The sequence below is a fragment of the Oryzias melastigma genome, linkage group LG4, assembly GCF_002922805.2.
Source record: "Oryzias melastigma strain HK-1 linkage group LG4, ASM292280v2, whole genome shotgun sequence".
In the NCBI taxonomy this organism is placed as follows: Eukaryota; Metazoa; Chordata; class Actinopteri; order Beloniformes; family Adrianichthyidae; genus Oryzias; species Oryzias melastigma.
In genome coordinates, this window is record NC_050515.1 from 8086565 (window position 1) to 8104260 (window position 17696).

General features: G+C 36.9%; 1 protein-coding gene across 1 annotated transcript; it reads left to right on the top strand.

Annotated features, from left to right (window-relative positions):
• Window positions 1–712: 712 nt before the first annotated feature.
• On the top strand, window positions 713–16353 carry LOC112150725. Its single transcript, XM_036211736.1, has 4 exons — window positions 713–1082; window positions 6531–8247; window positions 12683–12997; window positions 13114–16353. The coding sequence occupies exons 2-4, from the start codon at window positions 6538–6540 to the stop codon at window positions 15328–15330; spliced, it is 4242 nt and encodes a 1413-aa protein (XP_036067629.1). The 5' UTR covers window positions 713–1082; window positions 6531–6537; the 3' UTR covers window positions 15331–16353.
• Window positions 16354–17696: the final 1343 nt, after the last annotated feature.

Sequence of the window (17696 nt, forward strand, 5' to 3'; positions counted from 1 at the left end):
ATCATGAAGTCATGATTGTTCATAAATTGTCCCATTCTTATTTTTTAATTTATACACAAGTTTGTATAATTTATATAAATTGTTTAATCGTTTTACTCATTTTTAAAACTTTTCTCCATGTTATTACAGAACATCAACACACAGACAGAAACTTTTTTTGCGTTGCTCTTACGTAAAGTGGTTTGACGTCATCTTTCAAATATTCTTCTTCTCTTTCCCTAAACAGTTTTGTTTGTTCTGTGAAACTAGTTTCATATTTAGAAAGCATTAAACATAAATGTAATGTAATGTTTCATGTGAGACAAATCATCATTAACTGTGGAGCAAAAGAGAATAAAACTTAAAACAATTGGGAAACATTGTTTTTAGTGGTTTAGTGGTTGTTGACTCGTGTTCTTTTGTCAGAGGAAAGCTAAATCATTCTGGACACTTCTGTTGTGTTTACCATCTCCTCCACATCTGTTAACGTTTTTACGTTAACTCCACCCTCATTATCTGCTGGGTTCTGCAAATTAGGTCACAAGTCAAACACAACTTCAGCCAAATGTTGTTCATTTAAACAAGAAACAACACAGAAGAATCTCGGAATTTGAGCAAAAACCCTGAAAGTTTCCATCTTAGATCAGCAAAACCACCAAAACTAACATTTTCACAACCTCCACACACACAGTATGAGCTATTTATAATAGAAATGTTATGAAAGAAACCAAACAAAAAGGCAAGAAATGTAAGTCCGCCGTAACCCACATGAAAACCCATTTAAATGTTTGTCAAATCAGTTCAGGCAGAGAGCGGAGCAGCAGGGAGGAGCGTCGGCATGCGAGTGTGTGAGGCGCACACACACATGCACACTGGCAGCTGAACGGCTTCACTGCTGCGTCTGAAACCACTTTCACATTTTATGAGTGCAGAGAGGAGGAAAGAAGAATTCCCGACGAGAAGCGATGCAGGATTGTGTTTAAGGTTCAGACAGAGCTGGAAACTGTCACAAGAATCGTGTTGCTGCTAGAAATAGAAAGGACACATTCCACAGAGACAAACAAGCTCTCTAACTTTTTGCTCAGCGTCGCCCACAGCTGAAGGTAAGCTCTCCTAACAGACTTGTTTTCCAGTTTATCACAAAAATTTGGATTTAAAAGAAATGCAGTAAATGATGGATGTCAATGTAAACAGTTTTGTAAACTATTTACTTTTTGAGTTTTTTCCTCATTTTAGTGTAATTCCTGATTTAACCATTGGTTGTACGCTTTCTGGGAAGAAAAAAAATCTTAATGAAAGAAGAAAAGTTTAGTTAGAGAACATTTAAATGTGATTTTACTCTTTTTGTACTTAACAGTTATTTAATATTTTCTATTAATTTGTTCGATGTAGTGCAGGGATGTCAAACTAAAAAAAAACAAACTTAGGAGCTGAACATTTATAGAACTCTTGAAAACTACATTTTTAAAACTTTACAAAAGTAACTTTTTAACTTAACTATGAATAATAACAGGTAGGAATAATTTTCCATAATAAATTAACCTTAAACAACTTTCAAAATTAAACTTTCCATAAAAATATATGTTGTCAAAATTATTCAAGTTAGAAATAAACTAAACTCTAAAACAAAATACACTCAATTTTTTTTACTTTTATATAAATCTGTATGAAAATAATCATATCCCAAAATATTTTATTTTCATTAAACATTCTATTAAAATGATCCAAATATGAACATGCTGCCGAGAAAACAAACAGCCTGGAAATAAAAATAAAATATGTTCTTTGTAGCAGAAACAAATCAAATCCTTCTGTTTTCTTTGCTTTACGCTTTGTTTTACCCTTAATTATTTTATCCGGTTATGTTTATTTCTTTCTGCACCATAAGTGAGGATGACGAATAATACCTTGAGATGTAAAACCTTGAAAAAAACAAAGCCAAAAGTCATTCCTGCTGATCTTTTAGCCTCCATGATTGTATTCGTTGCTTCGATATAAGACAACATATGGATGAAAATAATAAAAATAGTATAAAATGATGACATTGTTTGGGTCCTAAAGTGTTTCCTGAGTAATCCCTTGTTCTTTGTAAAGCACTTTGATTGAAATGTATTTTTCTGCAAAGGTGCTGTACAAACAAAGTTTGATTTGATTTGGAGGGCCGAGCATAATTACCCCCAGGGCCAGATTCGGCCCCAGGGCCTTGACTTTGACACCTGTGATGTAGGGGGAACATATCCTAAAAATGGCGTCTTTTTCAGTGCTACCGTGCAGAATGACAGTTGTTAGACTCATATTTTTTGCCCACTTGTAATAATATTAATTTAAAAAATAAATCAGCAGTGATTAAATTAAAAATAATTTAAATTTTAAAATTCAACTTTATTTGAATAGGACTTTTCCTGTTACGAAACATCTCAAAGTGTTTCACATAAAAGAATAAACAATAGTAAGATAAAAAATAATAGGCAATCATAATCAAAAATAGATAAAAACACACACATATCCTATAAGTAAACTCAAATTATGTAAAAAATAATTATGAGTAACATGTATAAAATGGAATTAAAACATGTGGAGATGTAAAGGCGATATTAAAAAGTTTGAAGTTTTTTTCTTAAAACCTCCACAGTGGATGAAGCCCTCACATCCTCAGTATAAATCATACAAAAACAAACTTTATTTTGTGGTGTTTGCTCAATCCTATTCAAAACTAGTATTAGCATAAATTAGGAGCCATAAAGTCTGAACCACATGTTTGCATAGTTATCCTGTGTCTGAAAGGCCTTTTTTATTCAATTAAACATAAAAAATAACACTTTTTTTTTCTCTATCATGCAGAAATGACTGAAATCCCTGATATTTCCAGACTTTATCTTTTGTGTTTGCTCATTTTTGGTCAAAAAAATACCTTCAGTTTTGGTTCATTTTAATGTTTGCTATGTTATTAAGCAACAGAGACTTTATGATCTTTTCAAGTTAAAAGTATATAGGTATAACCTACCACTTTGTTGATCTTGCAAAAGTTTTAAACACCTTTAACCTCAGTCATGTTAAGGAAAAGGAAGTAAGCCCACAAATGAAGAAGTTAAACCACCAACAGGAAATGGTGATTTAGATGCTGACCATCACACTTTGATCACAGTGGAAAGTTTCTCTACTTTCTCTGATTGAAAACAGACATGAGTATAAAATGAGCTGAAAATGTAAACAGATGGGAGAAGGTATTTCATGACTAACCTTGAATAAAGGAACAGAGAAATACGGCTTCTCTGCAGCTGGGGTGTTTTGAGGGGCTTTGGAAAAGTACTTCCTTGCAAAGACTCCTCTTGCACCCTAATGTATCTCAGTCACTGAGAAACAATTCACACTTGCCAGCCTTAAGTCTCACAAAGACCTGTAGGGAGAGGTGGAACATTCTGTTAGAAAGTTGAATCCTTTCAGCTTTTAGAGCTGCTGTGGACAGGATAAAGAGTCTGAGGTTCAAGCCATCTGCAAGCTGAGATGTAGACAAAATAAATAGAGTGATTTTATCTAATGTGGTGGTGATTCACTTATCCAAACTCCGCATAAGCGTTTCTGCAAAAGGAAGGAAGTGCCCTCGACTTCCCTGACGAGTGTTTGTACTAGAGTTTTGTTTCGTTTAATGAGAAAACCATCGTTTGGATCCCAGCAACCAAAAGCTGCGGAAGTCTTACGGCAGTTTGGGAACAATGCAACTGCTGTCCAAAACAAAAGATTGTTGACATGACCCAAAAAACAAAAAACAGATGAGATAAATTCAATTCTTGGGAAGTCTCCAAATTATTTTAAAACTCTTTAAAAGTATCTATATGGAAGAAGAACTGAGGAAAGTTTAAAACATATGTGACAATCATCTTTTACTTGCATTAAAATCTCATTTAAAACTGTTAAATGTTATTAACACTCTAAATCTCCAGAGCCACGCTCAGATTTTTGGCCTTCTATTGTCACTCTTTGACTTCAAATGGGCCACATCATGAAATACCATAGGTGGCACCCTCATAAATATGAAAAGAGTTCACAAAAACAACTAATATTTCATAAATTATTTGTTTTTTTAGTGTTCCAAAGGTACTAAATGATTAGATATATCACATGTGTCAAAGTTGAGGCTTGGGGGCCGGATCTGGCCCTCTGGGTAGTTATAACTGGCCCTCCAGATCATTTTATTTTATTGATGAAATTGATGATTTTGACAAAAATGGAGTTAACATATTTTTATGTAGAGTAAAATATTGAAAGTTATTTAATGTTTGAGTTGATTTTTTTAAAATAATAATATTCCATTCTGTTTTTATTCATAGTAATGTTATAAAATGTTAGATCTTCAAAGTTTTAAAATTTAGTTTTAGAGCGTTCAATAAATGTTTATCCTGTTCGACCAGAGACCTAAGGAGTGTTTTGGATTTTGGCTCCCTGTGCGATTGAGTTTGACACCCCTGATATATATGGCTGTAGTTTACTCTGAAAGGCTTAAGAAACGTATGGTATGGTCCCTTTAAAAACCCACTCCAATAAAAATTGTGTTTTTATTTTTTTGACATGATCTTCTAGCAAGAATTTAAGACTAAAACTCTGTTTCTGAGCATTTATTTATTTAAATCTGATGAAAAATGCGGTTTGAACAAGCTCTCAGTTGTGACGTAGAAACTGAAAAATTTCCCACTTTTTCCCACTGTTTCCCTGAAACATCCACCTGCAGATAAATAGATTCTATTACGTCTTCATTTTCCTTGTCTGACCTGGCTTCTGGCTGGATTGCTGGATTGTTAGGGTATTGTTTGCTATTTTTGATGCACCACTAATCTTAGCTTGAACCAATGAGTTATATAGGTTAGAATCTCTACACTGGCTTGTTGCAAACATTAGTTAGCGGAGGTAAAAAAGCAAACTAAGATTTCCTCAGTGGCGAGTGAAGAGGGAGGAGCCAGAGACATGGACATGTGGCGTATGGAAAACTGTCTGCCCATTATCGTGCAGGTTTATGAGTACTTCTGATAGAGCAGGGGTAGGGAACCCTGGTCCTCAAGAGCCACCTTCCTGCATGTTTTCCAATATACCCTGTTCTGGCATGTTCTTATTGGCTGGACACACCTGAACCAGGTAATCATTCATGAGTAGGGACTCAAAGAATTACCTGGTTCAGATGTGTCCAGCCAATAAGAACATGCCAGAGCAGGGTATATTGGAAAACATGCAGGAAGGTGTCTCTCGAGGACCAGAGTTCCCTACCCCTGTGATAGAGGCTGGATGGAATTGACTTGTGCATTGGTTCCACAGCGCCGCGTTACAACCAGCTCCTACTTGATAAGCCCAGGACGTAGTGTGCTAACCTAGCCTTACCGGGGCCATGTGCTGATGTGCTCACTGTGTCCTGTCTCCCATCTGCGGGACACTCCAGGGGCTGTCGAACGGGATACACTGTTCCCAGTGCACTCTGATAGTGTCACGCTGCCCCGGATGGAGACCGGTGTTGTGCCAAGACTTGCCAGATTGTATATCCTCAGTCTCAGGCATCGTTGATTTGAGTGTTACAAAAAAAATCAACAATGCCTGAGACTGGGGATACACATTTTGGCAGGGGGAACGTACCCTGGCACAACACCGGTCCACATACAACAGGCACAAGGGGTCAGCATCAATTTTGGCCACCCTACTGACTCATTTATGGATACGGAACATGGAGTCAAACAGATTGTATAGATCTTAGTCAGTAAATCAGTTTTTCATACACCACATGTCCCTGTCCGCCTGCTGGATGGGGATTTGACGTTGGGTTCTTCTATTGTCGCTCGTCGCTAGGAAATTCTGGATGATTTATTTTCCTCCACTTAGTAATATGATTATAATCAGCGGGTCGTCTGGTCTGATCTGAGGCCGAACACACATAAATCCTAAGGTCATAAAACAGAAACGATATGTGGTTTTGCCAGAAAATGTGGAATTAGTGCCTTTGTGTCTTTGAATAGGCTGCAAGATCAGCCTAAATGTTTACCGTTGATAGAATACTCACTCATATCTTCCTAAAATGTTTTCAATATGTTTTCCTTTATTAGCAGAAGGTAACATTTTTACTTTTGAAAAGTCCTTGTTTTTCCAGCTCTGTTTGAGTAATTTCACCACAGCAGTAAATTTGCATCTCGCCCTATGCAATATAGCATCCAATAAGTTAGCATAGCGACTCTAGCCTATAGAACTGACTAGCCCTACGGCTTCTCCCTTACATTTAGCCCTCCAAATGGAGAAACATGGAAAAATTGTGTCTTCAAATGCGGTAGTCACTAATCCTCAATGATGTTATCAATTGTCACTGGTCATCTAAGTTAGCGCGTAGCTGCCAGCACTCAGAAAATACATAACAATATTGATAAACAAAGGGATGATGGGGTATCAGTGGAGGCTAACTGACACGCCCACAACTCAAGGGGTGGGTTTCTGAGGAAAACATTATCACCCTGATGAAAATGTCCAGATGCTTCATGACCAGCCTTTGCTCTAACATGACATTTCTTCTGTTCTCTTTGAAGGACAATAATGGACCTTCCAGTGACTCTTGGCGTACTTCTAACTCTCTGCTCCCTCATGGTGGTCGTCCTTCCATGTCCAGATGGATGCCTTTGTTTGGGTCATGAAGTCCAGTGCAGAGACCTCTCTGACTTCCCCAAATCTTTCAATGCTTCTATCACCATGCTTAGAATATCTGCAGGCACTTTTGACTCTTTGAAACCAGAGGACTTCACTAATTTCTCACATGCTCTTCGCCAGCTCATTATTGCTCAAGGTGCTTTGAAGGAAGTGCACCCTGGAACGTTTAATTCCACTCCTGACCTGGTTCAGTTGATGATTTCTGGCACAGCATTGGAAGATCTTCCTGAGGCGGTGTTCCAACATCTTCAGAAACTGGATTTGCTGAATCTAGCATCAAATAAACTTGTGGCAGTCCGGCCTCAGTGGTTCTCTCAGTTGGAGAACCTGAAATCCCTCGACCTCAGTAAGAACCGCATCACATCTGTACCTGTAAACTCTTTCCATTCTCTATCAAACCTGCACAGCCTTTCACTTTCTACCAACAACATCACTTCTCTGTTTAGAGATACGTTTAAGGGCCTTTCTAAGCTCCAAATCCTGCGCCTCAACAAAAACTTGTTAAGGGAGCTTGTAACTGGAATTTTTGACGATCTTGTACATGTGAAAGAACTTTCCCTACATGACAACAGACTCGTTCACCTTCACCGTGACTTGTTCTCCAAAACTTTGGAACTTCAAAAGCTGTTTCTGTCCAACAACCAGCTGACATTCCTTTTACGAGGGATCTTTTTAAATTTACCCCTTCTTTCCCAAATCTCCTTATACAAAAACCAGCTGATGAGTCTGGACCCTGGGGTGTTTGGGCCCATGCCTCTGAAAGAGCTGTGGTTGTATGACAACATGTTGAGCCGCTTGGAGGACAACACGTTCAGGAACCTGACGCAGTTAAAGCTACTGGTACTGAGTCGCAATCGGATCAGTTACGTGTCAGCAGGTGCATTTAGAGGATTGACGCAGTTAGGAGAAGTATCCCTGCACACCAACCTGCTCACAACCATCGAGCCTGGGACTTTCCAAGACTTACCTCATCTGGTCAACATTTCCTTGGAGCACAATTTCATCAAGTCTCTTCCTTTGGGTTTCCTGCAGGGTGTGAGTAACTTGGAACAGATCGATCTACATAATAATTCACTCCCTAATTTGCCACAGGAGTCTCTTGCTGCTCTCTCAGTTGCTCGAGAGATTCTTCTCCAGCAGAATCCGTGGAGGTGCGACAGGGATATCCTTCCTCTTAGAGACTGGCTCATACTCAACCCATCAAAAGTCAACCAAACCACCATTGTTTGTGAGGCGCCCCTCAGTCTGTATGGTGAGAAGATTGCCATGCTGACGGACGAGGATTTGTTCACCCACAATCCCACTGAACAGTCTGTGCTGACCTCAACTGAGAAGAGGAAGAGACCCAACACACCTCGTCCCAAACGGAGCACTCCGTCCCCTGCCATCAAAACCACGCCCAGCTTAGACACAGAGGATGCCACCAGCAGTGGACAAGAGGAGGATGGAGCAAGCTGCAACAACACTGCAGTCATTTTAATAGTCACTGCAGTTGTGTCCACTTTGGTCATTAGCACTTTCATCGTCAGCTGTGTGTGCTGGAGGAGGAAGAGGAGGGGCAAGGGGGAAATAGGTCGCCAAAATAAAAACTCTGTGCTGTAGATTAAAGAGTAAACTCCTGAAACTCCTGAAGCTAAGGCTGAACTACATCGTTGATTCTGGAGCAGGGATAGCCAACAACAGGCTTCCTGCTCTGGCATGTTCTAATTGGCTGGACACACCTGAACCAGGTAATCATTCATGAATAGGGCTTGTGTATCTGGAAATCACTGTGGCCCTCGAGGCCTGGAGTTGCCCATCCCTGTTCTAGAAGATCATCAAAATCTGCTGGACAATTATAGTTCATGTCAGATTTGACATTTGCTGTCTTTTTTTTCTCACTGAATTTTGTTTATTGAACGACATGTGGATGGAGAATTGAGTTTCCTTATTGTTAAAGGTTTTCTTAGTGAACATTAACTATTTACATGAAGCTTAAAGTTTTTGTTTTTGATTTTTATCTTGCCAGTTTCACAAAAACAGCAAATAATAAAAAAAAAACAGTTTTAACTTATTTTGGAAATGACCCACCAGGTTTAAATGTTGACAAAGGTTTAAAGTTAATTTCACAATAAAAGCATGTCTGTACTAATTACACATAAAACTGCTCTTTACAGTCTTACATTCTGGCAATAATAAATATCATTTTTTTTTAACAAAACGTCTGATTCTTCTGAATTCTATTTATGTATTGATTTATTCTGATTTAGCTGCAATTTATTTTCACCTTGCCACTTTCTCAAAAAAAAGAAAAAGACAAAAGAGAGTACAGTAATTGCCATTGCTTACATAAATATTTTAGGATGTAGTCCAATGGTAAATGAGGGTTTTACAGAGTAACTTTACTTTAAAAAAGGTGAAGACCAGTGTTAATTTACAGAATTAATAAGACATTAATATTGTTTGCCTACATGATAATGCTTGATGTTTATATTATGCTGTTAAATTCTACTGACAAGTTTTGACAATCTATCAGCTTCTTTCTTTAATTACATTTTATAAGTTGATTTGGTAGTTTTTCCTTTTGCCAACTGTGATTGGTTGCTGGTATGTTAGGGTAAAGCTAAAGTGCACCAAGGTGGGTTACAATAATGAGATCTTAACTGAATGTCACTCAGAGAAAGTGCCTTACTTCCAGCTCCAACCAAATGAAGTCAATTTGGTCGCCATTTTGTTTTACGAAACGGAGGCCGCCATGTTGTAGCCAGACGATGCTAGTCAGCAATGATTGGTTAGTCGGTCTGAGTCAACATTTTCATGGCTTGTTGGAAGTCAACATCCCCGCAACTTGAAAGCGGGCAATAAGAAATCTGTCAATCAAAAGCTACATACTTTTATTGAGGCATCTGATTGGTCAGTTTATAACTTGAATCATTTTGAACTTCATAATATATAAAAAAAATACATAGGATTAGGAAGAACAGAATGTCAGAGAGGATATTCAAGCAGAATGACTGTAATGACTGCATCAGAATGGAGCAGAGCAGGGAGCTTGTGGCTTGCCGTAGTAATTTGTTTGTTACGCTTACAACATTTTTCCAAACGCTTTTTTGGGTCGGTTCCCAATTCAGAAAAATTACAATAAATATATAAATACTCAGAAGTGCAATATTAAGCTTAATTTTCTTAAAATATGTCCTAAATAATGAGATAAATGTAACAAGAACAGACTAAAAACAAAAGAAAAAAGCCTTTTCACTGAAGGTGCCGATCCCATAAGTTAACCTGATTGACTGTATGTGTCAACATCCATGTCCGCGTGGTAAAATCCTAAAACTGTTATGCACAATTTGTGTTTTTCTTTTTTTACTTTTTCACCTTTTTGAGGTTTAAACTGTCCGATTTAAGTTGTCAGAAAGATGAAAGCTTGATTTCATGTCCATCTCTACAAGGGCAAGACATTTTTCCTTTAAGTTACCCTGTGCACCACAGTATTAGCTTGTACTGTAGAACAGAATTAAACAGCTAAGAGATTTTATAAGACAGTAAAGAGCTGTTAAATGGGAAAATGAAACATTTTTCCAATAGTAGAATCTGTGTCCTAAAGCTGTTATTAAAATAAATAAGATCATCCAGTTGTAGGCTCTGTCCAAAAGTCTAGATCTAGAGAATAGTACATTGGTGCTGATGTTTTATTGGTCCTCATTATCCTTTCTTTTTTATTGCAGTTATTTTTATCTAATTTAGATGCATTTCTATGCATTTTCTGATGAGAAAGACTAATGGAAGAGGAATTACAGTAGGACATAGCACAAGAGGATCTGTCCTCAACAAATGTTGGATCTCTGTAAAACGTATCACTGCCATCTGGTGGTAAAAAAAACAACAACACATTTTTAACTAGTCAGTTGAAACATTTTTTAACATCCAGACAAAAGTTTAGGCAACAATGTTTGTGTTTCAATGTCTGAAAATGTTTGTAGGAAGTAACAAAAATGCAAAGAAAACATATGTAATTCTTATCACTGGCTGTTAAAATGAATCATTGTGTCCATGATCAATGTGCCAGTGAGTACATGAAATAAGAGAAAATATAAATAATTGTCTCGGGAAATATGCAGTTCATTTAAAAGAGTTGGTGGTAATAAAGTCGATTTTGTTATTTAAAAGTAAACATTTCTTTGTAAACCAAGTAAACAATGACAGAAACCTTTTTAATGCTTACAAATAAAACACATTTAGTGAGGTATCAGTGACACAAGATTCACGTGAATATGTCACAGAGCACACTGCTAAATATTCAAGTATCCCTGCTCTTTTCTTTAGCTTTACATTATTATTATGCGTTACGTTTTTTTTTTTTTTTTTTAAATAATAAACTCTTTGGGAATATTTGACATTTCCGTTTGTGGTTCTTCCCTTTATTCTCACCTGGTTGATTGACCGTGACAGTATTAACATGTAAATCAGAATTATTTTACAATAAAACTTCTCTGTACTGAATACATTCACAACTGCTCTTTACTGTCTTGCACTCTGTGAATATTAATATAATTAAAAAAAAATAAGAAAATGGCTGATTTCTTTAGATTTTTTCTTTTTAACAAAATTCATGTCAATTTTGCCCAAATGTTTATATAATTTTTCCTTTAAATACTTTTCATTTTTCTTTTTTCTCATTTTCAAAACACAAAGTATAGCTGCCAATACTTACATGAGTATTTAATAACAAACTTATGAATGACAACAAGTATTTTAATGTTGGCTTATGTGATAATGCCAAGATATGATTTTGGTTTGTGATCCACAGTAAGTTTTTACTGAAAATTAGAACCAGAACATCATAAAATGAAATTGTGAGTCATGCTAACTTTGCAAAAGTGTAACAAAAGCCGCACACTTGATGACATTTATCTATATTCCAAGGGGTGAAACAATTCCCAACTAATCAAATAGATAATTTCATCTCCATATTTATCAATTATGTTAGCCTAATGCACCAATCACAGTATGAAGAATATGAATAAAAAAATTTAATGTTTTAGAAAAAAATGTAGTGTTTGATAAATGTAGCTTAAAGTATGTTTTGCAGGGATGAAAATAAAGGTGGGGGGGGGGCTGTACCTATCAGATCCGATCCGATTCCGAGTCTTTAGATTTTGATATCGAGTCCAGATACAATATTTTTAAAAACATTTAAAGAAAGATAGAAAGAAATATGTTATTAATTATTCCAAGTTGGTCCCTAATTTTGTAATACTTCTATAGAGGAGTGATGTGAAGTAGCTTGAACAGTTACGTTAAAATACTGCATCTATCAACTAGAATTTTATTGAAGTATTAACTAGTAAAAATAGATGATAATTAGAAGGTTCAGTATGGAAAAATTTTTAATTTCTTAATGAGCTTAATCATTCGTTTTTGTTTTTTGCTTCTGCTTTACATTAGTAATCTCTATGGCTCGGTTGATAAAATCAATTAATCAATTTTATTCAATTTAAGCTTAACAGGTCAATAATTGATTCCTAACAGATCGATTTAGGACAAAAAACTAAAGTCCTCTAGCTCGATGCTAATGTTTAATGGAATTTTCCATAGGACGGTTAATGCTAACACTTGGTTGACCTAAACATACATTGCTGACTTAATGAAAATCTTTATAGACTCACAGGCATGAATTTTCCAAACTCTTTTAAGGAAAACCCTTTGTTGTCTAAAACGCAGTTTTTTACTCATACTTTCTTCCTCTGGAATAAGGTGTAATGCTATAGCGGGATCGCCACCTAGTGGCTAAACTGAAACACCTCCAGGAGAAGCAGAACAATGTTTACAATGTTGATGATCATTTTTGTTAGAACTTCTCCTTTCCTACAAACCATGTAACACTGTATATTAACAATCTCATTATTTCACTAATACATTTAGAAAACTGTGGGCTAAGGAATATTATCTCAAGTTAACTGAAGTAACAATTCAGCTTATCTCCATAATCTACTTAAAAGTCCTTTTTTGATTGCAGTGAATTCCATCCATGTACAGAATCCACTGAATCCCTATTGGAGTAACAGGACAGCTGGAGTCTACCACCCAGCTGGGGAACGATTTCAATGCTCACACTTTATATAAGCTATCCCTTAATACAAGAATAACATCAAAACATGACAGAAAACGCTGCTCAAAATTCAACTGTATCAAAGTCGTGTGTGACGCAGGAAGTTGCAGACACTGCCGTCCCTTCTCTTATCTTAAGTTACAGATGCAGGTTACACCCTGCTTCACACGAGATACAACACACGGAGGAGCAGTCAATTCTACAAGACGACTGACAAAAGTCTGCATGTTTGGGGGATCCTTCTTGGTTCAGTTGTTGGTAAGAATTTTTGAAATTTACTTGTAAACAAGCAAACAATTTAACAAGTTGAGATGATGACTGAACATTTACTGAGTCTTATCTGTTTTAATGACACTCGTGTGTTTTTCTTACAGGGAGTAAGAATGCCAAGTATGAGGATCATCGTTCTTTTTGTGTCTTTACATCTGGGATTTTCACAGGATGAAAAAATTGATCCAATTCCAGATTACCAGTTTGTTTTTGGTAAATCTACAACAGAAATCCCGCGGACTCTAAGACCTGGAGTGACGGAGGTGTTTTTTGTGGACAGCCAGATAAAAACCATCCCCAAGTCTTCTTTTGTTGAAAACCCCCAGCTTGAGAAGGTAGAGTTCATGAACACTAACACCACATCCGTGGAGCTGGGAGCTTTTGAAGGTCTGGTGAACCTCATAAGTATTGAGATCTCCAACAATCCCTTAAGTTCACTTCCAGTGGGTGTTTTTGCTGATGTCAGCAATCTAGAGACCCTAATTCTAAAGTTCAACAAGCTCCGTGGACTCCACAATGGTTTGTTTGATGGTCTTAAGAAACTTAAAGACCTCCAGCTTCACGAAAACGAGATTGGAGTCATTGAGGACCAGGCGTTTCAGGGTCTTGACAACCTGGAGAAGCTCAGTTTGGCTAAGAACAACCTTACATCTGTGTCGACCTACTGGTTTTCCGACCTGAAGAAACTGAAGGTTCTACGAGTTTACGATAATCAGCTGACCACCATTCCGGAAGATCTTTTGAAGAACTTCCCCAATTTGGAAGAAGTTGGGTTACAAGGAAATCAGATTACTTCACTGCCTCCAAAACTATTTCCATACAAACAAAAGCTAACTAAACTGTTTCTGGACAGTAATCTTCTGACTAGTTTACCTGAAGGATATTTTTTGGACTTCCCGAAGCTTAAAGTTTTGACCCTGAATAAGAACAAACTAATCAGTCTGCCGTCAGTTCTTTTTGGAGAAATGCCTAAACTGACAGAGTTAAGCCTCCAACTCAACAATCTCAGCACCCTTCCTACAGGAATATTCAGCCCTTTGAAGAAAATAAAAAAACTAGATCTCTCTAAGAACCGTTTTACCACCTTGTCTGCTGATTACTTCCACGGCCCAGAGAAGCTTGTCGACTTGAATCTGCAGCACAACCAAATAAAAAGCTTAGACGCACACTTGTTTGAAGACCTAAAATCACTGACGGCCCTCAAACTGTCCAACAACAACCTCCAAACCCTTCCAGGAAATATTTTTGAACCGCTAGTAAAACTCAGCAAGCTTGACCTGAGTAACAACCCCTGGCGCTGCGACTGTAACCTGAGAGATCTTCACGAGTGGATCAGAAAGAACTCTGGGAAGCTCAAGCCTGCGGTGGTGTGCGAATATCCAGAACTTCTGAAAGGACAGGAAATCAAATCACTGGAGGAAGATCAACTTATTTGCCCAACCTTTCCACCCACAACTCAACTTATCAGAACCACACCACCGACAACCACAATGAGCACAGCAGTGACCACAACACAGGTCATTCCAACAACCACCGTTACAACACCCACTACAACCAGTGTGACTACAACAGCACCCACTACAACAATTGAACCCACTACTACTGTGACTACAACAACACCACCAACTACTACTGTGGCTACAACAGCGCCCACTACAACAACACCACCCACAACTACTGTGGCTACAACAGCACCCACTACAACAACACCACCCACAACTACTGTGGCTACAACAGCACCCACTACAACAACTCCACCCACAACTACTGTGGCTACAACAGCACCCACTACAACTGCGGCAACCACAGCAATTACAACTACAACAATACCCACAACCGCTGAACCCATAATTATTTTAAAAACTACATCCAGAGTTGTAACAACTCAAACTACCACGACAACCATGGCAACAACTGCACCTGCAACAACTGTTCCCATGACAACTCCCACATCAACAACAATTCCCTTAACAACCACAACCCAACCAACAACCATTGAAACAACGCAACCTCCTGCACCAACTCCTCCCATGAGCTTCACCTGTCCTTTTGAAGTGAATCCGGCAGAGCCAAGACCTTCTTACTTCCTGCACCCGTCCAGCATAAAGATTCAGGACTGCAAATCTCACATGATGATCTACACGGCACTGGTGGTAGTAGAGCTGACCTGCATGTTGGTTCTGGCTAAACTGGTTCTATCCATTTACCGCCTGTTGCAGCAGAGGGAGAGGATGAACCACCGGATCAATCTGACTCACTTCTCCTACAGGAGAGAGGTCATCTTAAGGCCTTTGCAAGAGACCGAAACTCAAGGACTTTGAGCAACACAACATTTGAGGAAACGCTTCTATTGATCTGTATGAACGCATGGTATTATATACCAAAACATAATTCAATCATGTGCACCTGATTATTAAAGACTAGATACATAACTACTAGTTTTTATAACGTGATTTAATATTTGTCTATCAGCCAACAAAGCATTCAAATGTTTTAAATAAGAAATAAATGTATACAAATGTACAAAATGTGTCATTTATTAGTGAGTTGTATTTTCAGACAATCTATTTTTATGAGTAATTAAGAATAGAATTTAAAGTCTCACTCATATCATATTTTGATCTATTCTAAAAGTGTTCCCAGTGGTCTTTTAATTATGATTATGCAGCAGTTTATGTCATTTTCTTGGGCGAAGTTTGTGTATCTTCACAGGAGTTCATCAGAACTTTGCCTCTGAGTTGTGGGCGGGGCTATTGGACAGGAAATAGGCATCTGCTGATATTCCATCGTCCCTTTGTTTACACTCTCCCTCTAGTTTTCGGAGGTATCCAGCTGTACCGTTTGAGCCAGAATACGGCTCAGACGAGGAAAATGAAGACGTTTATGGATCTACTTGTTTGCAAGTGGATGCATCAGAATAGTGAGTGGGAATGAGATTTCACGTGCCGCGTCACAAAAGAGAGCTTTTTCAAAGGGCAAGTTTTCATCTGCCCCCGTTTCATTCTAATATAAATAAAGAAATACACAGATTAAAACAAGTTTTTAGTCTTAAAGTATTTCTTATACATCATCCACCACCAGAAAAATGCAACAAGAACATGTTAAAATTCATTTTCACTGGTCTTTAAGAATATTTGTGCAAAGGATTATGAGGCTGAGATTTTAATTTGAAAAGGTTATCTTCTTGAAAAATAGAAGTTAAGTACATCAATTAAGTCATTAGATACTAAAACAGCTAAAAGAACAGAAGGTCAAACTCATTAACCTCTTTCATTTGAACATGCATGCAGGTATTTCCATCTGAGCAATAAGTTAGACTTATTTTGTGTTGTTTTCTCCTTCAATTTTTTTAAAATTTTAAATCGTGACCTTTGGAGTTATGATGTATGCATGCTTATATATATGTAGTATATGTACCAAATTAGTTTCATGAATAAAAATGTCTGGTTCAAATTAAACCATGCCAATTGTCTGTAGCTGTAATTGAGGCCAAAATCCACAAGCATTAAATTATTTTCAACACCAGAGGGCACTTTTGTACAAAATAACCAAGAGTTTTGGGAGCAACTACTATACCTTTAAACATTTTAAAGATTTTTTTTTCTTACATACTCCGAATAAGGTTTTAGCTTAAATGCAGGGGCAGGTTAAAGAGGGACAAGAAACTTTTCTTTATGCTCATAAGTTACTTCAAACAAAAGTTGTCAATATTTGCAATTCTCTTTGAGGTTTTCGAAGTTTAGAGGGAAACTTTTAACAAAGTTCTGGTAGAATGATAAAATTAGTAACCAATGAGACTGAATGAGGATGGCTCAACTTTTCTAAAGCTTTAGGGAAATAATGACATGGAGACACAGCTTTAAACCGACTGTACAAATATTTGACTGTGATGAGATACAAGATACCAAGAAAAAAGATAAAACTTAATTGTTCAAGTGTATAGCAATTAAACATAGAATATGTTAATGGAGAAACACAACAAGAAAAATATAAATACGATGCAAAAACATGTATTCCTCCAAATACTGAATTTCCTTTTTTTAAATGCACACATTTTAGGTACAGAAATTTAAATGAGTACTTGTTATTAGCCTGTTTCTGTGAATACATATGAATGAACTTTGAATTCTAGGTTATTTTTCTCCTTATTTTTCTTCACAAAATAAATAAATAAACAAGTGTTATAGCATAAAGTAAAAGTAAAAATGTCTTTAGATTTCAGTTTACATCAGGAGTTACAGAAGTCTGAATTTGTTTTTAGAAAGATTGCTTTTTAGATTTAAAAACAATATTTTAAAAAAATAACAGACAAAATGATATCACTTTTTTTTTGTCTTTAATCTACCAATTTTTTCCTATTCTTAGTAAAATTGTAAAATTTCTTTATTTTTGGCGTTAGCTTTATGTTTCTATACTATCACGGGCAGGGCCGTGCAGAGACATTTGGAGGGGCAGGTGCTCAAAGTTAAAAAAAGGGCACATGGAACAAAAATTTGAAGCACCGCACAACACACCTTATAATATATGGTGCGGATTCATGATCTGCCTTTAATTATTATTCATTAGTAAAAATAATTTTAAAAAATTATATGAAATAATGTGTCTTTGCATTTGTACATATTAATTTCTATATAGCCCATATTTACAAAACACAGATTGCTAGCTTCAAGGAGACAAACTACGATTC